Source organism: Bombina bombina, chromosome 8, assembly GCF_027579735.1.
Source record: "Bombina bombina isolate aBomBom1 chromosome 8, aBomBom1.pri, whole genome shotgun sequence".
Taxonomy (NCBI): domain Eukaryota; kingdom Metazoa; phylum Chordata; class Amphibia; order Anura; family Bombinatoridae; genus Bombina; species Bombina bombina.
Genome location: NC_069506.1, coordinates 158,567,770 through 158,594,811, shown reverse-complemented (window position 1 = coordinate 158,594,811; position 27,042 = coordinate 158,567,770). Strand labels below are relative to the sequence as shown.

Below are 27,042 nucleotides of genomic sequence, written 5' to 3'. Positions count from 1 at the left end.
TATATATATATATATATATATATATATATATATATATATATATATATATGTAAAAAAGACGAGATATCCGCGCTGTATTAGTTCTATTAAGTGACGTATAAATATAAATGTATATATGTACACAGTTAGTGATCACAAATATGAAAGGTAGAATATCATAAATCAAGTATAGTATAACTAAGATATATGCAAATACATATGCGTAATAGCACAAGTCCACAGATCTATTTAGATATTCAGAAAGGCAGCTGAAACAAGATTTGTGGAGACTCCCAGCTTGTCTCCACGGATAGAAAGAATATATAGTGAAAGAGTTTATATTCTGCGCCTTTCTTCTGCGGTATACAAAGTTGTGGGGCAAGAAATACCCCCTATATCTAAAGACTTACTTCAGATAACCTCAATCCGTATGAGGTAAGTAATCACCAGAGTATAGATGTTATTCCAGGATCAATGCAGGTTGTCGTCCGTAAGCTGATTCACTGATGTAAGTGAAACAATATATCCAATGTGCTATGAAACAGGGTTGAAGTAAGTCTTTAGATATAGGGGGTATTTCTTGCCCCACAACTTTGTATACCGCAGAAGAAAGGCGCAGAATATAAACTCTTTCACTATATATATATATATATATATATATATATATATATATATATATATATATATATATATATATATATATATATATATAGGCAGAGAATATGTGCTTCCATATTAATATATTGCACATCCTCATACAGTGCTGGCTGACCTCACCAAGGATGATGACTCTGAGCACTGCAGGCTTTCTGTGTGTACAGTACACCACATAATATATTATAAAATTACGCCACTTACCCCAGATCTTCATCAGTGACAGTCACTTGTTCTGACAACTTTTTTGCTGTCTGCAGTGCTGGAGCTGCCCCTTCTTCCCGCTCTCTACCTCCTCAGTTCTGCACAGTGCAGCTCCTGGCTGGCTCCTCCTTCTTCCTCTCCGGTCATGTCCCGGTTGTGCAGTGTAGGAACATAACCTGGCTGGAACCGGAGGAGCATATAGCAGCATGTGGATGGGGTATTGGGATGGTGGAGACAGTCTCTCTTTTTGTTCCACAGTCACGACCACAGACAGCAGAGTCACAGTCCAGCCTGCTGTTGTCGTCCGACTACTGCTCTCTGTATTTCCTCAGTTGCGCAGCCTCAGTGTCCCTGTGCTCCATGGGGTGGGTGGTGCCAGACGTGGGGGCCATCATATGTCTAGTCTGAGAGAGACTAGAGTAGAGACCATGTGTGAGCCAGCGCCAGCATCTGCCAAATCTGCCAAGTGTGAGTGGGGGGGCGGTGCTTCGATACCAAACGAGATTACAAATAAAAGTATATAATATTCCTAAATATAGTAAAATACATTTATAGCAACTTGATGATGTGTGGTGTAGTGTCACCCCCCTTAGTGGTGTCACCCTGGTGAAGGCCGCACCCCCCGCACCCCCTAGTGATGCCACTGAATTAGGGAGCATGTAGGGAGCTTCTAGGGTTAATTTTAGCTTTAGTGTAGTGTAATAGACAACCCCAAGTATTGGTCTAGGCACATTTTGGTATATTTGATGCCACCATTTCACCACCAAATGCGATCAAATAAAAAGAAATGTTAATTTTTTCACAATTTTAGGTTTCTCACTAAAATTATTTACAAACAGCTTGTGCAATTATGGCACAAATGGTTGTAAATGCTTTCCAGAGAATGTGTAAATAGGACCACCTCCGCCACCATACATGACACTGACAGTAGTTATCTTAGCGGCGTGAGGCGTCCTCCAGCCATCCAGGGCAGTCAGTCAGTGGCACTGGTCATGTGGTCTGGCTGCTGGCACTTCTAGTTCTACTAGGCAGTAGGGGCACTCACTGGGGCTTTGTAGGCTCAGGTTGAGCCTTCATCTTCTTCAGTCCTTGTGCATCATAATCTTGAAACCTAAAAATTAGGCAGTAACAGTTCTAGGGTGGTGCTTAAGCAAAACCAGTTGTTATTTTGGCACCTCGGCCACAAAATTACCAAAATATTGGAATTTTCAAGACCTATTTTTCTGCATCCAATTGTCTACCCAGCCATCTTACTTGGGGTCCAGTGCCAATATTGATTAGTCCTATTCTACAGACAATGAGATCAGAAAGGGCAGGAATCTAGACACTCAGGGCAGAAAGGGTTAATACAAGTACTAAAGGAAGAAAAAAGCAGGTGACTGTACAGCTAAAATATGATAGAGGAAAAGCTAGGAAAGATGGAAAGAGCAACACACGGGGTAACTTTAAACACAGGAGACAGGATAGGTTATAGAGGATGATCCTGCTTTGTAAATGTTATTCATCAATCCCTGAATGGAGCTTGAGGGTCCGTGTTTCTGGCGAGCCTGCAGACTCACCAGAAACAGCAGTTATGAAGCAGTGTTCTAAAGACCGCTGCTCCATAACCCTGTCCACCTGCTCTGAGCAGGTGGACAGACATCGCCGGAATTCAACCCAATCGATTACGATCAAGTTGATTGACACCCCCCCTGCTGGTGGCCTATTGGTCGCGAGTCTGCAGGGGACGGCGTTGCACCAGCAGCTCACAAGAGCTGCTGGTGCAATGCTGAATATGAAGAGCGTATTGCTTTCCGCATTCAGAGAGGTATGTCAGACCTGATCCGCACTGTCGGTTCAGGTCCAACATACCTTTGATAAATATCCCTCTATATTACAGCCAGATACATGTAATCATTGAAGTTCATTGCAATAATTATAACGCCTAAAATGATGTTAAAATTGAAGAATGAAGATTTTTCTGTAAAAGATATAGCTTAGTAGGAGACTATAATATTATCCAATGCATTTTTGATTGCCCCCAAATTAAGGTATTCTGCTGTATAGTGATTTATTGGTTATCCAAAATATTGAGTAAAAAAATAGAATTGAATTTTTTTTTTATGTAAAGGATAGAGATACAGAGATAAAACAACATTTTTTTTAATACATCAGTTTTAATGGTAGGATGGAATCAAATTATAAGAACATTCACTTATCAATGTTGCTGGCTGGTATCTGTAATAATGGGCAGCTCCAGAGTTCGCTCTTAAACTGAACTCTGGCACCCGACGTGGCACAACACCCTCAGACTGAGGCTCTCACTCTACTCCGGTCACAGTCAATTTTCTCACTGCGACACAGACACACAGTGTATGTCAGTCACACCCACGTGAGTGGGCAGTTAGCAATCAGCAGCAGCTCCCTGCTTCTTCAGTTAGTTCCTGCCAGCGCCTGCACCAGTATCAGTGAGTCCAACCAGACGTCATTCATGTCCATGCCCGGCACGCCTCCTCAGCAACACTGGTAGCTGATTGCCTAATTTGGCTGTCTGGTATTAGCTCCATCATAGAGGTGGTTTGGAGAACCACCTCTATTGGAGCGTGTATGGGCCCGCAAGAGCTACCACTGGGTGTTGTTTGCTGATAGTGAGCTATTAACACTATCAAGCATCCATGTTGCGCAATCAATGGAGGGCAGCTGAACGGCTCACTGCCTCTCCTGGCTTAATTGCACAACATGGATAGAGATTGCATAGCTCACCGGCGGAGGGAGGGGGTGAAGGGGGGGGTTCCTGGGGGGGGGACATGGTTAGTTTTTATGATTTGACAGAGTGGCTCTCTCTGCATCGGATGGCCAATTATGGTTATTGCAGGATGCCTCGATATCAAGGCATCACTGCAATAACCGGAAAGCAGCTGGAAGCGATCAGGGTCACTTCCACTGCTTTTCAAGACCGACGACGTGCAGGGTACATCCTCGGTCGTTAACTGTATTTTTTTGGAGGGCGTACCCTGCACATTGTCAGTTGTTAAGGGGTTAAAGGGACTTAAACAGTTGCAGCAATCTCTTTGCTCAAACATAACTAATTTCCTCTGAGATCAATTGCACAGCATAATAAAACACACACTATATCAAAGCATGTGTATTTTATTAATTTTTATTTACCTGTTTATTCTTTCCTGGTAACAGGCTCCATAGCTTCTGGTTACAACCCTGCAAAGGGTTTGGCCTCTGTAAAGGAAGTGGGTTGGTGCAAACAAGAGCACAGAGAATAGGGGGTCAATTTATTATTGTGCGGACGGACATGATACGATGTAGCTTATCATGTCCGCTACATATCGCTAAATGCCGAAGCATACGCTGTCAGCATTTATCATTGCACCAGCAGTTCTTGAGAACTGCTGGTGCAATACCGCCCCCTGCAGATTCACGGCCAATCGGCCGCTAGCAGGGGGTGTCAATCGACCTGATTGTATTCTTTTAGGCTGATTGCTGTCCGCCATCTCTGAGATGGCGGACGAGTTTAGGAGCAGTGGTCTTAGGACCGCTGCTTCTTAACTTCCGCTTCAGGGGGAAGTGGAGCGGAGTGGGTCGGAAGCAGCATCCGCTGCTTCATAAATCGACCCCCCAAGTGTTCACTAAAGTACCATATTTGGCTTTTTTTTTTTAATTTTTTATTGTATCTTATTTAAAAACTAATTTAATTTATAAAGCAAAAATAAATTAAATAAATATTATTTATCAGCTTTACATTAAAAACATATGTATTGCCTTCTGTCATAATATTACATAAGTATGTGCGCATAACCCGTGCACACCCTAAAATATTTAAACACGACAGGAATACACTAATTCTTTATGTGCACTAACCCAACATGAGTTATCTTAAGGTGCTTTGTGTATTTATTAAATATAAAATATTGACAAATATCAATATTTAATGTAAATCATTTTTATAGATGTACTATAAAAATCAAATAATCCATAGAATATATATATATATATATATATATATATATATATATATATATATATATATATATATATATATATATATATATATATATATATATATATATATATATATATATATATATATATATATATATATATATATATATATAATGTGATGGAATGTACCAGGTGTAGCCTACCGAAATGGTAATGTGTATCAAATAAACTTGACTGATTACCTACGCTAAGTAAATTGTGGTATACAAAGTGTGCTACAGTGAAATGTGCTTAATAATCTATTCATGAAATACAGAGAGGTGATACCTAGAGGTGGTTTAATAAACAGTGTTTTACTATCTTTAAATGTAAGATGCTAATTCTAACAAAAAACTTGTTGCATTTACAACTTGTACTGAGCGTCCATTTATATATAATTTGCAAACACAACCATTTAAATGCCAAGTGAGTGACATAAAGACCAAAATTTGTACTGTTGTGCTACATCTCAATCAGGTCTTTGCAAGTTTTTCTCCACTCTACTGAAAATAAACAGTGGTTCAGGCTCCGTTTAGTTGAGAAAAATGCTTATTAATTGTTCTTTAAAGCTAAGATTCTCAACCCTATGCATTTTAAGGTTTCTTTTTTCATGGTTAAACTTTCTATTTCTTTCATGTAATTGGCAAGAGTCCATGAGTTAGTGACGTATGGGATATACAATCCTACCAGGAGGGGCAAAGTTATACCCCTCACCACACCCACAATTCTGTTTTACAAACTTTGCCTCCTATGGAGGTGGTGAAGTAAGTTTGTGCTAAGATTTCTACGTTGACATGCCCTTCTCAGCTTTTTTGAAGCCCGATTCCTCTCAGAGTACAGTGAATGTCAGAGGGACGTGAAGGGAGTATCACCTATTGAATGCAATGATTTTCCTAACAGGGGTCTATTTCATAGGTTCTCTGCTATCGGTCGTAGAGATTCATCTCCTACCTCCCTTTTCAGATCGACGATATACTCTCATATACCATTACCTCTACTGATAACTGTTTCGGTACTGGTTTGGCTATATGCTATATGTGGATGGGTGTCTTTTTTTGGTAAGTATGTTTTTTATTACTTAATTTATTACTCTGGCACTTTATGCATTTATATAAAGTTCTAAATATATGTATTGTACTTATATTTGCCATGAGTCAGGTTCATGTATTTCCTTGTGCAGACTGTCAGTTTCATATTTGGGAAATAAACATATTAAGAAATATTTTTTCTTACCTGGAGTTTAGGCTTTTTTTCAAACTGACTACTCTTGTCTTACAAAATACAGACATTATTAGGCCCGCGGGTGCTCCAAATGCTAGACTTTATTGCCTTTCTTGGCGTGAGAATTTTTTTGGCGCGAAAAGTACATCCGTTGACGCAAGTTCGTCATTTCCGGCGTCGTAGTTGACGCAGAAGCCTTACACACAGTTGCGTTGTTAGTGACGCAAGTGTGTCATTTCCGGATATTGTTGGCGCCAAAAGTTTTTCACTTACATTGTGCGTCATACTTGGCGTCAAATTTTTCATTCATTTTATACCCATTGCTCTTTGCCAATTGCCTTTTTGTCAGAGGGCTATGCTGTTTGCATTTTTTCCATTCCTGAAACTTTCATATAAGGAAATTGATAATTTTGCTTAATATGTTGTTTTTTCTTTTACATTTTGCAAGATGTCTCAATCTGATCCTGAATCAGAAGTATCTGTTGAAACTTTGCTGCCTGACATCGGTTCTACCAACGCTAAGTGCATTTGTTGTAAGATTGTGGAAGTTATTTCTCCGAGTGTCATTTGTAATAGTTGTCATGATAAACTTTTACATTCAGATAATGTGTATCAGTAATAGTACATTGCTGGTTGCAGTTCCTTCAACTTCTAATGTACATGATATACCTATGAATTTTAAAGAATTTGTTACTGATTCTGTTCAGAAGGCTTTGCCTGCATTTCCACCTTTAATAAACGTTAAAGGTCTTTTAAAACTTCTCACTCAGTTGATGAAATTTTAAATGACCGACAACATGATGTCTTATCCTCCTCCGATGAGGATCTATCTGATACAGAAGATCCAACCTCAGATATTGACACTGACAAATCTACTTATTTATTTAAAATAGAGTATATTTGTTCTTTATTAAAAGAAGTGTTAATTACTTTGGATATTGAGGAAACCAGTCCTCTTGACATTAAGTCTAGTAAATGTTTAAATGCTGTTTTTAAACCTCCTGTGGTTACTCAAGAGGTTTCTCCTATTCCTGATGCTATTTCTGATATGATTTCTAAGGAATGGAATAAGCCAGGTACTTCTTTTATTCCTTCTTCAAGGTTTAAAAAATTGTATCCTTTACCAGCAATTTCTATAGAGTTTTGGGAAAAAGTCCCCAAAGTTGATGGGGCTATTTTTACTCTTGCTAAACGTACCACTATTCCTATGGAAGATAGTATTTCCTTTAAAGATCCTTTAGATAGGAAGCTTGAATCTTAGCTAAGGAAAGCCTATTTATATTCAGGTAATCTTCTCACACCTGCAATTTCTTTGGCTGATGTTGTGGCTGCATCAACTTTTTGGTTGGAAAATATAGTGCAACAAGAATTGGATTCTGACATATCTAGCATTATTCGCTTACTGCAACATGCTAATCCTTTTATTTGTGATGCCATTTTTGATATTATCAAAATTGATGTTAGATCCATGTCTTTAGCTATTTTAGCTAGAAGATCTTTGTGGCTTAAATATTGGAATGCTGATATGACATCTAAGTCTAGATTGCTATCTCTCTCTTTCCAAGGTAATAATTTATTCGGTTCTCAGTTGGATTCTATTATTTCAACTGTTACTGGGGGAAAGGGAGTTTTTCTTCCTCAGGATAAAAAACCTAAGGGTAAATCTAAGGCTTCTAAACATTTTTCTTCCTTTCGTCAAAATAAAGAACAAAAGTCTAATCCTTCCCCCAAGGAATCTGTTTCCAATTGGAAGCCTTCCTCAAATTGGAATAAATCCAAGCCATTTAAGAAACCAAAGTCAGCCCCTAAGTCCACATGAAGGTGCAGCCCTCATTCCAGCTCAGCTGGTAGGAGACAGATTAAGGTTTTTCAAGGATATTTGGATAGATTCTGTCCAAAATCAATGGATTCAGAGCATTGTCTCTCAAGGGTATCGAATCGTATTCAGAGTAAGACCTCCTGTGAGAAGATTTTTTCTATCACGCATCCCAGCAAATCCAGTAAAAGCTCAGGCTTTCCTGAAGTGTGTTTCAGACCTGGAGTTTTCAGGGGTAATCATGCCGGTTCCTTTTCAGGAACAGGGTCTGGGTTTTTATTCAAATCTTTTCATTGTCCCAAAGAAGGAAAATTCATTCAGACCAGTTCTGGATCTGAAAATTTTGAATCGTTATATAAGAGTACCAACTATCAAGATGGTGACTATAAGGACTTTTCTGCCTTTTGGTCAGTGAGGACATTATATGTCCACAATAGACTTGCAGGATGCATACCTTCATATTCCGATTCATCCAGAACATTATCAATTCCTGAGATTCTCTTTTCTAGACAAGCATTACCAATTTGTTGCTCTTCCATTTGGGATAGCAACAGCTCTAAGAATCTTTTCAAAGGTTCTAGGTGCCCTATGCTCTGTAACCAGAGAACAGGGTATTTCAGTGGTTCCTTATTTGGACGATATCTTGGTACTAGCTCAGTCTTTACGTTCTGCAGAACCTCACAAAAATCAACTAGTGTTGTTTCTTCAGAAACATGGTTGGAGGATCAATTTACCAAAAAGTTTCTTGATTCCTCAGACAAGGGTCACCTTTTTAGGTTTCCAGATAGATTCAGTGTCCATGACTCTGTCTCTAACAGACAAGAGATGTTTTAAATTGGTTGCAACTTGTCAGCACCTTCAGTCTCAGTCATTCCCTTCAGTGGCTTTGTGCATGGAAGTTTTAGGCCTCATGACTGCAGCATCGGATGCGACCCCCTTTGCTCGTTTTCACATGAGACCTCTCCAGCTTTGTATGCTGAATCAATGGTGCAGGGATTATACAAATATATCACAATTAATATCCTTAAATCCCAATGTTTGACACTCTCTGATGTGGTGGTTAAGTCACAAGAGTTTAGTTCAAGGGGCTTCTTTTGTTCGGCCAACCTGGACTGTGATAACTACAGATGCAAGTCTTTCAGGTTGGGGAGCTGTTTGGGGATCTCTGACAGCACAAGGGGTTTGGAAATCTCAAGAGGCGAGATTACCAATCAATATTTTAGAACTCTGTGCAATCCTCAGAGCTCTTCAGTTTTGGCCTCTGTTAAAGAGAGAACCGTTCATTTGCTTTCAGACAGACAATATCACAACTGTGGCATATGTCAATCATCAGGGTGGGACTCACAGTCCCCAAGCCATGAAAGAAGTATCTCAGATACTTGCTTGGGCGGAATCCAGCTTCTGTCTAATCTCTGCGGTGCATATCCCAGGTGTAGACAATTGGGAGGCTGATTATCTCATCCGTCAGACTTTACATCCAGGGGAGTGGTCTCTCCATCCAGATGTGTTTTCTCAGATTGTTCAGATGTGGGGTTTTCCAGAGATAGATCTGATGGCCTCTCATCTAAACAAGAAACTTCCCAGATACCTGTCCAGGTCCAGGGATGTTCAGGCAGAAGCAGTGGATGCGTTGACACTTCCATGGTGTTATCAACCTGCTTACATCTTTCCGCCTCTAGTTCTTCTTCCAAGAGTGATCTCCAAAATCATCATGGAACAATCGTTTGTGTTGCTGGTGGCTCCAGCATGGCCACACAGATTTCAGTATGTGGATCTTCTTCGGATGTCCAGTTGCCAACCTTGGCCACTTCCGTTAAGGCTGGACCTACTGTCTCAAGGTCCATTTTTCCATCAGAATCTCAAATCATTAAATTTGAAGGTATGGAAATTGAACGCTTAGTGCTAAGTCATAGAGGTTTCTCTGACTCAGTAATTAATACTATGTTACAAGCTTGTAAATCTGTCTCTAGAAAGATTTATTATCGAGTTTGGAAGACTTACATTTCATGGTGTTCTTGTCATAAATTCTCTTGGCATTCTTTTAGAATTTTACAGTTTCTTCAGGATGGTTTGGATAAAGGTTTGTCTGCAAGTTCCTTGAAGGGACAAATCTCTGCTCTTTCTGTTTTATTTCACAGAAAGATTGCTAAACTTCCTGATATTCACTGTTTTGTAAAGGCTTTAGTTCATATCAAGCCTGTCATTAAATCAATTTCTCCTCCTTGGAGTCTTAATTCGGTTTTGAAGGCATTACAGGCTCCTCCTTTTGAGCCTATGCATTTTTTGGATATTAAACTACTTTCTTGGAAAGTGTTGTTCCTTTTGGCTATCTCTTCTGCTAGAAGAGTTTCTGAGCTATCTGCTCTTTCTTGTGAATCTCCTTTTCTGATTTTTCATCAGGATAAGGCGGTTTTGCAGACTTCATTTAAATTTTTACCTAAGGTTGTGCATTCTAACAACATTAGTAGAGAAATTGTTGTCCCTTCCTTGTGTTCTAATCCTAAGAATTCTTTGGAGAGATCCTTACATTCTTTAGATGTGGTAAGAGCTTTGAAATATTATGTTGAAGCTACAAAAGATTTCAGGAAGGCTTCTAGTCTATTTGTTATATTTTCTGGTCCTAGGAAATGTCAGAAGGCCTCTGCTATTTCCTTGGCTTCTTGGTTAAAGCTTTTGATTCTTCAAGCTTATTTGGAGTCGGGTCATGCCCCGCCTCAGAGAATTACAGCTCATTCTACTAGATCAGTCTCCACTTTGTGGGCTTTTATGAATGAAGCTTCAGTTGATCAGATTTGCAAAGCGGCAACTTGGTCCTCTTTGCATACATTTACTAAATTCTACCATTTTGATGTATTTGCTTCTTCAGAAGCAGTCTTTGGTAGAAAAGTTCTTCAGGCAGCTGTTTCAGTTTGATTCTTCTGCTGATGTTTTAAGTTTTTCTTGTCATTATAGAATAAACTTATAATTTGGGTTGTGGATTATTTTTTCAGCAGAAAATGGCTGTTATTTATTTTCATCCCTCCCTCTCTAGTGACTCTTGAGTGGAATTCCACACCTTGGGTATTGATATCCCATACGTCACTAGCTCATGGACTCTTGCCAATTACATGAAAGAAAACATAATTTATGTAAGAATTTACCTGATAAATTAATTTCTTTCATATTGGCAAGAGGCCATGAGGCCCACCCTTTTTTATGGTGGTTATGTATTTTTTGTATAAAGCACAATTATTTCCAAATTCCTTTGTTGATGCATTTTACACCTTTCTTTATTACTCCACTACTTGGCTATTCATTAAACTGAATTGTGGGTGTGGTGAGGGGTGTATATATAGGTATTTTGAGGTTTGGGAAACTTTGCCCGTCCTGGTAGGAATGTATAACCCATACGTCACTAGCTCATGGACTCTTGCCAATATGAAATAAATGAATTTATCAGGTAAATTCTTACATAAATTATGTTTTTAAATACATGTCATAACAAATGGATCTGTGTTTTTTATAAATAATCTAAATAAAGATTTTTGTAGTATTTTGAAGTTTGTTAAAGGGACACTAAAGTCAAAATGAAAGTTTCATGATTGAGATAGATAATGCAGTTTTAATAGACTTCCCAATTTACTTCCATTATCACATTGTGCACAGTCTTTTTTTATATACACACTTTCTGAGGCACCAGCAAATACTGAGCATGTGCACAAGTTCACAGTGTATATGTATACTAGTCTGTGATTGGCTGATGGCTGTCACATGATACAAGTTAAATTAAAGTTTAAAAATATGTCAGAATAAAATCTACTGCTCGTTTCAAATACAAAGTAAGTACTATTGCATCATCTTTTTATCATGCACTTTTTGGTAATACAATTCTATTGTATTCAGTGGTCATTTAAAATAATTTTAACACCGTTTTTATGATGTTACAATATTCAAAAGAAATAAGTTTTTCCCACTGAAGAATATTTTCAATTCTGTTGTTTACAGGATCCCCGCAGTCGACATAAGTTCAAGGTCCACAGCTACAGCAGTCCCACATTCTGTGACCACTGTGGTTCACTTCTTTATGGGCTGGTCCACCAGGGGATGAAATGTGCTTGTAAGTAGTATAATATAGTGATTATAGTGTAACTTGGAAATGCCTAGTGTTGTGATATATTAAAGGTACATGAGAGTCGAAATTAAACTTTCATGATTCATATAGATTGCACAATTTAAAAAAAAACAACTGTCCACTTCACTTCTATTATCAAATGTACTGTATGCCTTCCACTTGATGTAATTGGTTTAAACTTAGCTCCTTTCCATAAAAACATACAGCTAGATTACGAGTTTTGCGTTATGAGTGAAAAAGCATCGTTATGCTTCATAACGCTGCTTTTTCCCTAACGCTGTTATTACAAGTCTTGTAGGTATAGGTGTACCGCACACCTTTTTGGCCGTTACACAACGTCAGTACCGCACTTTTAAAAAAGTCCTTTTTCAAAGGGACTTCCATAGCGCCGCTATTATGAGTTTGCCTGGGAGGTCAAAAAGTGAGCGGTACACTCTATAACCACAAGATCCGTACCGCCATCTGAAGTCAGTAGTTATGAGTTTTACGTTACAAAGCTGTACCATAAAACTCATAACTAAAGTGTTAAAAAGTACACTAACACCCATAAGCTACCTATTAACCCCTAAACCAAGGCCCTCCCATACCGCAAACACTAAAATAAAATTATTAACCCCTATTCCGCCACTCCCCGACATCGTCGCCACTATAATAAACCTATTAACCCCTAAACTGTCACCCTCCTGCATCGCAAACACTAATTAAATATTATTAACCCCTAATCTGCCGTCCGACCACACCGCTGCTATAATAAACCTATTAACCACTAAACCGCAAGCCCCCCACAAGGAAATATACTAAAATAAATTATTAACCCCTAAACCTCTGACCTCCCACATCACTAACTCTACATAAATATATTAACCCCTAATCCTAACCCTAACGTAACCCTAACCATAACGTAACCCTAAGCCTAAAACCCCCTAACTTAAATATAATTAAAATAAATCTAAATAAACCTTACAATTATTAACTAAATAATTCCTAGTTAAAATAAATACAAAGTTACCTGTAAAATAAAACCTAACCTACCTTACACTAAAAACTAACATTACAATAAAATAAAATAAATGAAATTAATAAAATACAATTTACTAAATTACAAAAAAAAATAAACACTAAATTACAAAAAATAAAAAACGAAATTATCAAAAATAAAAATGAATTACTCCTAATTTGTGTGGCATTGTCCCAAAGAAATCAGCTCTTTTACCTGTAAAAAAATAATACAAACACCCTCCAACAGTAAAACCCACCACCCAAACAACCAACCCCCCCCCCCATATAAAAACCTATCTAAATAAACCTAAGCTAAACATTGACATGAAAAGGGCATTTGGATGTGCATTGCCCTTAAAAGGGCATTTAGCTCTTTTACATTGCCCAAAAACCCTAACCTAAAAAAAAAAACCCACCCAAAAACCCCGTAAATAAACCTAACACTAACCCCCGATGATCCACTTACAGTTATCGAAGTCCGGACATCCATCCTCATCCAGCCGGTGAGGTCCTCATCCAAGTGGAAATAAATCTTCATCCAGGAGGCCTCTTCGATCTTCATTCACCCGGGAAAGTAACATAGTAACATAGTAGATAAGGTTGAAAAAAGACTGAAGTCCATCGAGTTCAACCTATACAAATCTAAAATACTTTCAAAAAGCTCCAGTTAAGCTTAAATAACCCCATTAAAATGTGACCCATTTAATACTAGCAATCATATCCATGAATTTTGTTTATATACAGAAATTTATCCAGACTATTTTTAAATGTATCTATGGCATTGGCATTCACTACCTCCTTTGGTAATGAGTTCCACAATTTTATTGCTCTTACAGTGAAAAAACGTTTCCGTTGCAGGAGATTAAATCTCCTTTCCTCCAACCTTAAATTATGACCTCTTGTCAGAAACAAAGTCCTTATCCAAGCGGAAAGAAGTCTTCATCCAGACGGTATCTTCTATCTTTATCCATCCGGCGCGGAGCAGGTCCATCGTCAAGACATCCGGCATGGAGCATCCTCTTCTTACGGTCGTCGCTGGAAAATGAAGGTTCCCTTTAAGTGATGTCATCCAAGATTGCATCCCTTACATTCCTATTGGCTGAAAGATTTCTATCAGCCAATAGGAATAAAGGGGAAAAAATCCTATTGGCTTTTGCAAATCAGCCAATAGGATTGAGCTTTAATCCTATTGGCTGATTGGAACAGCCAATAGCATGAGAGCTCAATCCTATTGGCTGATTGGATCAGCCAATAGGATGAAAGCTCAATCCCATTGGCTGATTGCAACAGCCAATAGGATTTTTTCCCCTTTAATTCCTATTGGCTGATAGAAATCTTTCAGCCAAAAGGAATGTAAGGGACGCCATCTTGAGTAACGTCACATAAAGGGAACCTTCATTTTCCAGCGACGACCGTAAGAAAAGGATGCTCCGCACTGGATGTCTTGAAGATGGACCGGCTCCACGCCGGATGGATGAAATTAGAAGATGCCGTCTGGATGAAGATCGTCGGGGATAGTGTTAGGTTTTTTTAAGGGTTTTTTGGTGGGGTTTTTTTTTAGGTTACGGTTTTGGGCAATGTAAAATAACTAAATGCCCTTTTATTTGGGGGGGTGTTTGGTTGGGTGGTGGGTTTTACTGTTGGGGGGTGTTTGTATTTTTTTTTTACAGGTAAAAGAGCTGATTTCTTTGGGGCTATGCCCCACAAAAGGCCCTTTTAAGGGCCATTGGCAGTTTAGTGTAGGCTAGGGTTTTTTTTTATTTTGGGGGGGCTTTTTTATTTTGATAGGGCTATTAGATTAGGAGTAATTCATTTTTATTTTTGATAATTTAATTTTTTTTATTTTTTTTGTAATTTAGTGTTTAATTTTTTTGTAAATTAGAAAATTGTATTTTAATAATTTAATTTATTTTATTGTAATGTTAGGTTTCAGTGTAAGGCAAGTTAGGTTTTATTTTACAGGTAACTGTATTTATTTTAACTAGGTAGTTATTAAATAGTTAATATCTATTTACTAACTAGTCTACCTAGTTAAAATAAATACAAACTTAGCTGTGATATAAAAATAAAACCTAAGATAGCTACAATATAACTATTAGTTATATTGTAGCTAGCTTAGGGGGGGGGTTATAGGTAAGTTTGTATTTAGTTTTAAATAGGAATTATTTAGTTAATAATTGTAAGGTTTATTTAGATTTATTTTAATTATATTTAAGTTAGGGGGTGTTAGGCTTAGGGTTACGTTAGGGTTAGATTTATGGTTAGGGTTATGTTAGGGTTAAGGTTAGGTTTAGGGGTTAATATATTTGTTTAGTGTTAGTGATGTTGGAGGCCAGAGGTTTAGGGGTTAATAATTTTATTTGTGTTGTGATAGTGCAACTTTAGAGCTCTGTTTAACTGTTACATTTGACGAAAAAGTTGCACAAAATACATTAAAAATACATTTAAAAGTACAGTAACACTCAAAATAACACTAGCTAATAAAAATTATTTAAAAGTAAAATTACAAACAAAAGTTATAAGGGCTCAAAGATATGAGGTCTTAGGTGTCTGATTAAAAAAAAGGCTGCAAAGGGCTTTAACATAGAAATACATGAAGCATTTACATGTCTAAATATGTGTGTATATATATTATTATTATTATTCTTTATTTATAAAGCGCCAACAGATTCTGCAGCGCTGTCCATGGGTACAAAAAAGTAGAACGGTTAAACAATACAATAAAAAACAACATTTTGCAGACAAATACAGGGAGAATTGAGAGCCCTGTTCCCGTGGGAACTTACAATGTGTGTGTGTGTGTATATATATATATATGTCGAGGTGTGTGTACATGTGTATTTATATATTTATATATGTATATGTGTATTTACAGACATATACTGTATATATATATGTGTGCGTATTTATATATTTATATGTGTATATGTGTATTTACAGACATATACTGTATATGTATATATATATATATATATATATATATATGTGTGTGTATTTATGAATAAAAAGAAGATATTATTCTATGTGAAGAATGTTGGAATGTATTCAAATTGCATGTCGGTTTAGCACACTTAGTTAAACGCGATTACGTTTGCACGACTGCTTGGGTGTTGGTGTTTTTATTCTACTTCTTGCGCTCCATTGAAGTTCATGGGAGAATATGTTAGCGATATTATAAAGTCTGCTTTTTGCGAGCAGCAGGGTTAGCACAAGAGCCAAAACTTTTTTTCTTTACACTTATAATACGTGTGGTACCCGACATCCTTTAAAAGCCGAAGTTGATCGTAGTTAATGCATGAGCGGAAGCTATAGATAGTGTTCAACTCGTAATCTAGCCCAGTATAAGAAGTGAAGGTACTAAGAATCTAATGCTTTGAGTGGAGGAAACTGAAATATAACCTGATACAAGCTTTCAAGATCACTAAGCTCTATACATCTTCTTTAAAAAACCTACAGGAAAAATTCAACAGCAAACTGATAGAATTAGAAGTTCTAAACCTCCCTTTGAAATAGAAAGTGTTTAATCTTTCCAGGGTATGGGATGCACACATAAGTAGAAATACTTATACCTTTTTTAAAAAGTCAAGAAGTAAAATTATAAAGGAGCATTATAATGGCCAACCAAAACTTTATTGAACATTGTTTTTTTAAACAAAGGAACAATGTGGGAAATGTTAAAAAAGTAAACGTAAAAATAAAAATTAAATATTGGTTCTCTTTGATATAAAATACTTTGGCCTCTAGTTATCAACGTGTCTACTTACCTGCCATCGCCGGCCCCAATACGCCCGCCTAAGCTCGCCTCACATCGCCGCCGCGGACCTGAATACGCTCGCCAAACTTATCAATAAAGCTGTCAAAAAGCCGCGCACCAAGTACGGGGCGATGAGCAGCGGACTGTGATAGTTATCACTCATCCAATCTCGCTGCTCTTTGGCTTTTTCCCAGCTTTATTGATACCCCTGTCACTAAGCACTCACACTAAACTACACTGTTCTACCCCCTATACCGGCGCTCCCGGAGCCCCCCGCAACTAAATAAAGTTATTAACCCCTAAACCACCGCTCCTAGGCCCTGCCACAACTATAATAAATGTATTAACCCCTAAACCGCCGCTCTCGGAGCCCACCGCCACCTACATTATACCTAGTAACCTCTATCCTGCCCCCCAAAACGCCGCCACCTATAATACATTTATTAATCCCTGTCCTGCCGATCCCGGACCCCGCCGCAACTAAATACTAGCTACCTAGTTAAAATAAAGAGAAATTTACCTGTAAAATAAAAACTAACCTAAGTTACAATTACACCTAACACTACACTATCATTAACTAAATTATTCCTATTTAAAACTAAATACTTACCTGGAAAATAAACCCTAAGATAGCTACAATGTAATTAATAATTACATTGTAGCTATTTTAGGATTTATATTTATTTTACAGGTAACTTTGTATTTATTTTAGCTAGTTAGAATAGTTATTAAATAGTTATTAACTATTTAATAACTACCTAGCTAAAAGAAATACAAAATTACCTGTAAAATAAATCCTAACCTAAGTTACAATTAAACCTAACACTACACTATCATTAAATTAATTAAATAAATTAGCTACAAATAACTACAATTAAATACAATTAAATTAAAGTACAAAAAATAAAAAAAACTAAGTTACAAAAAAAAAAGTTACAAACATTTTAAAAATTCAGCCAATCAGATTGAGCTTGCATTCTATTGGCTGATCGGAACAGCCAATAGAATGCAAGCTCAATCTGATTGGCTGATTGGATCAGCCAATCAGATTGAACTTCAATCTGATTGGCTGATTCAATCAGCCAATCAGATTTTTCCTACCTTAATTTCGATTGGCTGATAGAATCCTATCAGCCAATCGGAATTCGAGGGACGCCATCTTGGATGATGTCACTTAAAGGAACCATCATTCGTCGGGAAGTCGTCGGTGGAAGAAGATGGCTCCGCGTCAGCTCGTCTGAAGATGGCTAAGCTCTGCTCCGGAAGGATGAATATTGAAGACGCCGCCTGGATGAAGACTTCAATAGGATGGAAGACCTCTTCAGCGCCCCTTGGATGATGACTTCGGCCGCTGCGGATGTCCTCTTCTGTTCCATCGGTGGTCGGCTGGCTGAAGACGGCTAAAGGTAGGATGATCTTCAGGGGGGTAGTGTTAGGTTTATTTAAGGGTGGTTTGGGTTAGAGTAGGGGTATGTGGGTGGTGGGTTTTAATATTGGGGGGTTGAATTTTTTTTTACAGGCAAAAGAGCTGAATACTTTGGGGCATGCCCCGCAAAAGGCCCTTTTAAGGGCTGGTAAGGCAATAGAGCTGTTAACTTTCGTAATTTAGAATAGGGTAGGGCATTTTTTTATTTTGCGGGACTTTGTTATTTTATTAGGGGGCTTAGATTAGGTGTAAGTAGCTTAAAATTGTTGTAATATTTTTAAAATGTTTGTAACTTTTTTTTTGTAACTTAGTTTTTTTTATTTTTTGTACTTTAGTTAGTTTTTTTAATTGTAGTTATTTGTAGCTAATTTATTTAATTAATTTAATGATAGTGTAGTGTTAGGTTTAATTGTAATTTAGGTTAGGATTTATTTTACAGGTAATTTTGTATTTATTTTAGCTAGGTAGTTATTAAATAGTTAATAACTATTTAATAACTATTCTAACTAGCTAAAATAAATACAAAGTTACCTGTAAAATAAATATAAATCCTAAAATAGCTACAATGTAATTATTAATTACATTGTAGCTATCTTAGGGTTTATTTTACAGGTAAGTATTTAGTTTTTAATAGGAATAATTTATTTAATGATAGTGTAGTGTTAGGTGTAATTGTAACTTAGGTTAGGATTTATTTTACAGGTAAATTTGTCTTTATTTTAACTAGGTAGCTATTAAATAGTTAATAACTATTTAATAGCTATTGTACCTAGTTAAAATAAATTGAAATTTGCCTGTAAAATAAAAATAAATCCTAAAATAGCTACAATATAATTATTAGTTATATTGTAGCTATATTAGGGTATATTTTATAGGTAAGTATTTAATTTTAAATAGGATTAATTTAGTTAATAAGAATAATATATATTTAGATGTATTTAATTAATATTTAAGTTAGGTGGGTGTTAGGGTTAGACTTAGGTTTAGGGGTTAATAATTTTATTATAGTTGCGGCAGGGTCCGGGAGCGGTGGTTTAGGGGTTAACATATTTATTATAGTTGCGGCGGGTTCCGGGAGCGGCAATTTAGGGGTTAACATATTTATTATAGTGGCGGCGGGGTCCGGGAGCGGCAGTTTAGGGGTGAACATATTTTTTATAGTGGTGGCGGGGTCCAGTAGCGGCAGTTTAGGGGTTCACATATTTATTATAGTGGCGGCGGGGTCCGGGAGCGGCGGTTTAGGGGTTAATCAGTTTATTAGAGTGGCGGTGGGCTCCGGGAGCGGCGGTTTAGGGGGTAATACATTTATTTAGTAGCGGCGGTGTAGGGGGGGACAGATTAGGGGTGTTTAGACTCGGGGTACATGTTAGGGTGTTAGGTGCAGAAATCTCCCATAGGAATCAATGGGATATCGGGCAGCAGCGAACATGAACTTTCGCTATGGTCAGACTCCCATTGATTCCTATGGGATCCGTCGCCTCTAGGGCGGTGGATTGAAAACCAGGTACGCTGGGCCGGAAAAGTGCAGAGCGTACCTGCTAGTTATTTGATAACTAGCAAAAGTAGTCAGATTGTGCTGAACTTGCGTTCGGAACATCTGGAGTGACGTAAGAATCGATCTGTGTCAGACTGAGTCCGGCGGATCGAAGCTTACGTCACTATATTCTACTTTTGCCGGGCAGCCGGGCTTGATAACTAAGGCGAATTCCAGCATATTTGAGGTTGACGCCTTGATAAGTAGGGGCCAATATCTCAAAATCAGTTATTGTAACATGACATTGATCTTGCATTTGGAAATAATATTTCTAGGAGGAAACAACAAATAAAAAATACAGTTTTGCATTTATAAATATTCTTGTGCTCTGGGGCCTCCCGGTTTTTGCACAGATAAAGATATGCCTTAATGAGAACAGCATTATCTTAAAGGGATATAAAACCCAAACATTTTCTTTCATAATTCAGATAGAACATACAATTTTAAACAACTTTCCATTTTACTTCTATTAAATTGTCTTTGTTTTCTTATTACCCTTTGCTGAAAAGCAGGAAGGTAAGTTCAGGAATGTGCACGTGTCTGCAGCAGTTTGCAACACTATGATACATTAGCAAGATCACTAGATGGCAGCATTATTTCCTGTCATGTAGTGCTCCACACATGTGCACACTACCTATCTAGATACCTCTTCAACAAAGAAGGAAGCAAATTTGATCATATAAGTAAATTGGAAAAAAAATTGTATTCTCTATATGAATCATGAAAGAAAACAATTAGGTTTGATGTCCCTTTATATTTAACCTCAATATGGGACTCAGAGGGGCAGTAAAGTCAAAATTAAACTATCATAGTCTAGACAGAGCATGCAATTTTAAACAACTTTCAATTTTACATCTATTATAAAATGTGCACATAGACAACCCCAGTTGTCTGCACCCTCAGACTTGAGCCTAAACTACAGAACCACAGAATGTATCATTAATTTACAGCCTGAACCCCAGTATTAATGTCTGTTGTATTTTGATACTTTAACCCGATCTCTAGAGCCACAGTCAGTGCCTTGAGATTATATCTTGAACCCCAGAATCACTGTCTTTATTCTGAGACTTCATCCTCAACCCCAGAGCCACAATCTGTTTCTTTAGATGACAGCCTGATCCCCAGTATTGTCTCTGTGCCTTAAGATGACTGCCTGATCCCCAGTATTGTCTCTGTGCCTTAAGATGACAGCCTGATCCCCAGTATTGTCTCAGTGCCTTAAAATGTCAGCCTGATCCCCAGTATTGTCTCTGTGCCTTAAGATGTCAACCTGATCCCCAGTATTGTCTCTGTGCCTTAAGATATCAGCCTGATCCCCAGTATTGTCTCTGTGCCTTAAGATGTCAGCCTGATCCCCAGTATTGTCTCTGTGCCTTTAGATGACAGCCTGATCCCCAGTATTGTCTCTGTGCCTTTAGATGACAGCCTGATCCCCAGTATTGTCTCTGTGCCTTTAGATGACAGCCTGATCCCCAGTATTGTCTCTGTGCCTTAAGATGATAGCCTGATCCCCAGTATTGTCTCTGTGCCTTAAGATGAGAGCCTGATCCCCAGTATTGTCTCTGTGCCTTAAGATGACAGCCTGATCCCCAGTATTGTCTCTGTGCCTTAAGATGACAGCCTGATCCCCAGTATTGTCTCTGTGCCTTAAGATGACAACCTGATCCCCAGTATTGTCTCTGTGCCTTTAGATGACAGCCTGATCCCCAGTATTGTCTCTGTGCCTTTAGATGACAGCCTGATCCCCAGTATTGTCTCTGTGCCTTAAGATGACAGCCTGATCCCCAGTATTGTCTCTGTGCCTTAAGATGACAGCCTGATCCCCAGTATTGTCTCTGTGCCTTTAGATGACAGCCTGATCCCCAGTATTGTCTCTGTGCCTTTAGATGACAGCCTGATCCCCAGTATTGTCTCTGTGCCTTAAGATGATAGCCTGATCCCCAGTATTGTCTCTGTGCCTTAAGATGACAGCCTGATCCCCAGTATTGTCTATGTGCCTTAAGATGTCAGCCTGATCCCTAGTATTGTCTCTGTGCCTTTAGATGACAGCCTTATCCCCAGTATTGTCTCAGTGCCTTAAGATGTCAGCCTGATCCCCAGTATTGTCTCTGTGCCTTTAGATGACAGCCTGATCCCCAGTATTGTCTCTGTGCCTTTAGATGACAGCCTGATCCCCAGTATTGTCTCTGTGCCTTAAGATGTCAGCCTGATCCCCAGTATTGTCTCTGTGCCTTTAGATGACAGCCTGATCCCCAGTATTGTCTCTGTGCCTTAAGATGACAGCCTGATCCCCAGTATTGTCTCTGTGCCTTTAGATGACAGCCTGATCCCCAGTATTGTCTCTGTGCCTTTAGATGACAGCCTGATCCCCAGTATTGTCTCTGTGCCTTAAGATGATAGCCTGATCCCCAGTATTGTCTCTGTGCCTTTAGATGACAGCCTGATCCCCAGTATTGTCTCTGTGCCTTAAGATGACAGCCTGATCCCCATTATTGTCTCTGTGCCTTTAGATGTCAGCCTGATCCCCAGTATGGTATCTGTGCCTTAAGATGACAGCCTGATCCCCAGTATTGTCTCTGTGCCTTAAGATGACAGCCTGATCCCCAGTATTGTCTCAGTGCCTTAAGATGACAGCCTGATCCCCAGTATTGTCTCTGTGCCTTTAGATGACAACCTGATCCCCAGTATTGTCTCTGTGCCTTAAGATGACAACCTGATCCCCAGTATTGTCTCTGTGCCTTTAGATGACAGCCTGAACCCCAGTATTGTCTCAGTGCCTTAAGATGACAGCCTGATCCCCAGTATTGTCTCTGTGCCTTTAGATGACAGCCTGATCCCCAGTATTGTCTCTGTGCCTTTAGATGACAGCCTGATCCCCAGTATTGTCTCTGTGCCTTTAGATGACAACCTGATCCTCAGTATTGTCTCTGTGCCTTTAGATGACAACCTGATCCCCAGTATTGTCTCTGTGCCTTAAGATGACAGCCTGATCCCCAGTATTGTCTCTGTGCCTTTAGATGACAACCTGATCCCCAGTATTGTCTCTGTGCCTTAAGATGACAGCCTGATCCCCAGTATTGTCTCTGTGCCTTTAGATGACAGCCTGATCCCCAGTATTGTCTCTGTGCCTTGAGATGACAGCCTGATCCCCAGTATTGTCTCTGTGCCTTTAGATGTCAGCCTGATCCCCAGTATTGTCTCTGTGCCTTTAGATGACAGCCTGATCCCCAGTATTGTCTCTGTGTCTTTAGATGACAGCCTGATCCACAGTATTGTATCTGTGCCTTAAAATGACAGCCTGATCCCCAGTATTGTCTCTGTGCCTTAAGATGTCAGCCTGATCCCCAGTATTGTCTCTGTGCCTTTAGATGACAACCTGATCCCCAGTATTGTCTCTGTGCCTTAAGATGTCAGCCTGATCCCCAGTATTGTCTCTGTGCCTTAAGATGACAGCCTGATCCCCAGTATTGTCTCTGTGTCTTTAGATGACAACCTGATCCCTAGTATTGTCTCAGTGCCTTAGATGACAACCTGATCCCCAGTATTGTCTCTGTGCCTTTAGATGACAGCCTGATCCCCAGTATTGTCTCTGTGCCTTAAGATATCAGTCTGATCCCCAGTATTGTCTCTGTACCTTAGATGTCAGCCTGATCCCCAGTATTGTATCTGTGCCTTAAGATATCAGCCTGATCCCCAGTATTGTCTCTGTGCCTTAAGATATCAGCCTGATCCCCAGTATTGTCTCTGTGCCTTAAGATATCAGCCTGATCCCCAGTATTGTCTCTGTGCCTTTAGATGACAGCCTGATCCCCAGTATTGTCTCTGTGTCTTTAGATGACAGCCTGATCCACAGTATTGTATCTGTGCCTTAAAATGACAGCCTGATCCCCAGTATTGTCTCCGTGTCTTAAGATGTCAGCCTGATCCCCAGTATTGTCTCTGTGCCTTTAGATGACAACCTGATCCCCAGTATTGTCTCTGTGCCTTTAGATGACATCCTGATCCCCAGTATTGTCTCTGTGCCTTTAGATGACAACCTGATCCCCAGTATTCTCTCTGTGCCTTAAGATGACAGCCTGATCCCCAGTATTGTCTCTGTGCCTTAAGATGTCAGCCTGATCCCCAGTATTGTCTCTGTGCCTTTAGATGACAGCCTGATCCCCAGTATTGTCTCTGTGCCTTAAGATGACAGCCTGATCCCCAGTATTGTCTCTGTGTCTTTAGATGACAACCTGATCCCTAGTATTGTCTCAGTGCCTTAGATGACAACCTGATCCCCAGTATTGTCTCTGTGCCTTAAGATATCAGCCTGATCCCCAGTATTGTCTCTGTACCTTAGATGTCAGCCTGATCCCCAGTATTGTATCTGTGCCTTAAGATATCAGCCTGATCCCCAGTATTGTCTCTGTGCCTTAAGATGTCAGCCTGATCCCCAGTATTGTCTCTGTGCCTTAAGATGTCAGCCTGATCCCCAGTATTGTCTCTGTGCCTTTAGATGACAGCCTGATCCCCAGTATTGTCTCTGTGCCTTAAGATGACAGCCTGATCCCCAGTATTGTCTCTGTGCCTTAGATGACAACCTGATCCCCAGTATTGTCTCTGTGCCTTTAGATGACAGCCTGATCCCCAGTATTGTCTCTGTGCCTTTAGATGACAGCCTGATCCCCAGTATTGTCTCTGTGCCTTAAGATGACAGCCTGATCCCCAGTATTGTCTCTGTGCCTTAGATGACAACCTGATCCCCAGTATTGTCTCTGTGCCTTTAGATGACAGCCTGATCCCCAGTATTGTCTCTGTGCCTTAAGATGTCAGCCTGATCCCCAGTATTGTCTCTGTGCCTTTAGATGACAGCCTGATCCCCAGTATTGTCTCTGTGCCTTTAGATGACAGCCTGATCCCCAGTATTGTCTCTGTGCCTTAAGATGACAGCCTGATCCCCAGTATTGTCTCTGTGCCTTAAGATGACAGCCTGATCCCCAGTATTGTCTCTGTGCCTTAAGATGACAGCCTGATCCCCAGTATTGTCTCTGTGCCTTTAGATGACAGCCTGATCCCCAGTATTGTCTCTGTGCCTTAAGATGACAGCCTGATCCCCAGTATTGTCTCTGTGCCTTAAGATGACAGCCTGATCCCCAGTATTGTCTCTGTGCCTTTAGATGACAACCTGATCCCCAGTATTGTCTCTGTGCCTTTAGATGACAGCCTGATCCCCAGTATTGTCTCTGTGCCTTTAGATGACAGCCTGAACCCCAGTATTGTCTCTGTGCCTTAAGATGTCAGCCTGATCCCCAGTATTGTCTCTGTGCCTTTAGATGACATCCTGATCCCCAGTATTGTCTCTGTGCCTTTAGATGACATCCTGATCCCCAGTATTGTCTCTGTGCCTTAAGATGTCAGCCTGATCCCCACTATTGTCTCTGTGTCTTAAGATATCAGCCTGATCCCCAGTATTGTCTCTGTGCCTTTAGATGACAGCCTGATCCCCAGTATTGTCTCTGTGCCTTAAGATATCAGCCTGATCCCCAGTATTGTCTCTGTGCCTTAAGATGTCAGCCTGATCCCCAGTATTGTCTCTGTGCCTTAAGATATCAGTCTGATCCCCAGTATTGTTTCTGTGCCTTTAGATGACAACCTGATCCCCAGTATTGTCTCTGTGCCTTAAGATATCAGTCTGATCCCCAGTATTGTCTCTGTGCCTTAAGATGACAGCCTGATCCCCAGTATTGTCTCTGTGCCTTAAGATGACAGCCTGATCCCCAGTATTGTCTCTGTGCCTTAAGATATCAGCCTGATCCCCCGTATTGTCTCTGTGCCTTAAGATGACAGCCTGATCCCCAGTATTGTCTCTGTGCCTTAAGATGACAGCCTGATCCCCAGTATTGTCTCTGTGCCTTTAGATGACAGCCTGATCCCCAGTATTGTCTCTGTGCCTTTAGATGACAGCCTGACCCCCAGTATTGTCTCTGTGCCTTAAGATGACAGCCTGATCCCCAGTATTGTCTCTGTGCCTTTAGATGTCAGCCTGATCCCCAGTATTGTCTCTGTGCCTTAAGATATTAGCCTGATCCCCAGTATTTTCTCAGTGCCTTAAGATGACAGCCTGATCCCCAGTATTGTCTCTGTGCCTTAAGATGAGAGCCTGACCCCCAGTATTGCTATATGTGTCTTGAAATGACAACCTGATCCCCAGTATTACTATCTGTGCCTTTAGATGACAGCCTGATCCCCAGTATTACTATCTGTGCCTTTAGATGACAGCCTGATCCCCAGTATTACTATCTGTGCCTTAAGAGGACAGCCTGGTCCCCAGTATTACTATCTGTGTCTTGAGATGACAGCCTGATCCCCAGTATTACTATCTGTGCCTTTAGATTACAGTCTGATCCCCAGTATTACTATCTGTGCCTCGAGATTACAGCCTGATCTCCAGTATTACTATCTGTGCCTTTAGATGACAGCCTGATCCCCAGTATTACTACCTGTGCCTTTAGATGACAGCCTGATCCCCAGTATTACTATCTGTGCCTTAAGATAGCAGCATGATCCCCATTCCCCAGTATTACTATCTGCTCATCGAGATTACAGCCTGATCCCCAGTATTACTATCTGTGCCTTTAGATTACAGTCTGATCCCCAGTATTACTATCTGTGCCTTAAGATGACAGCCTGATCCCCATCCCCCAGTATTACTATCTGTGCCTTAAGATAACATCCTGATCCCCAGTATTACTATCTGTGCCTTAAGATAACAGCCTGATCCCCAGTATTACTATCTGTGCCTTTAGATTACAATCTGATCCCCAGTATTACTATCTGTGCCTTAAGATGACAGCCTGATCCCCATCCCCCAGTATTACTATCTGTGCCTTAAGATGACAGCCTGATCCCCATCCCCCAGTATTACTATCGGTGCCTTTAGATTACAGTCTGATCCCCAGTATTACTATCTGTGCCTTTAGATTACAGTCTGATCCCCAGTATTACTATCTGTGCCTTAAGATAACAGCCTGATCCCCATCCCCCAGTATTACTATCTGTGCCTTAAGATAACAGCCTGATCCCCAGTATTACTATCTGTGCCTTAAGATAACAGCCTGATCCCCAGTATTACTATCTGTGCCTTAAGATAACAGCCTGATCCCCAGTATTACTATCTGTGCAACAAGATTAAAACCTGATCCCCAATATCACTATATGTGCCTTGAGATGACAGCCTGATCCACAGTATCACTGTATGTGCCTTAAAATTAACACCTGAATCACCAGTATCACTGTCTTAACCCCAATAATGTATCCATCAGTGCATTGAGATTACAGCCTGGTCTTCAGTATCACTGTCTTAACCCCAATAATGTAGCCTGAACCCTACTAT

General features: G+C 39.6%; 1 protein-coding gene across 1 annotated transcript in view; it reads left to right on the top strand.

Annotated features, from left to right (window-relative positions):
• Positions 1–27,042, top strand: part of PRKCG (protein kinase C gamma) — a 711,210-nt gene that overhangs the window by 403,259 nt on the left and 280,909 nt on the right. Inside the window, exon 4 of the mRNA XM_053690662.1 lies at positions 11,831–11,942. Within this exon, the coding sequence (XP_053546637.1) occupies positions 11,831–11,942 (112 nt within the window). The remainder of the gene's footprint in view (positions 1–11,830; positions 11,943–27,042) is intronic.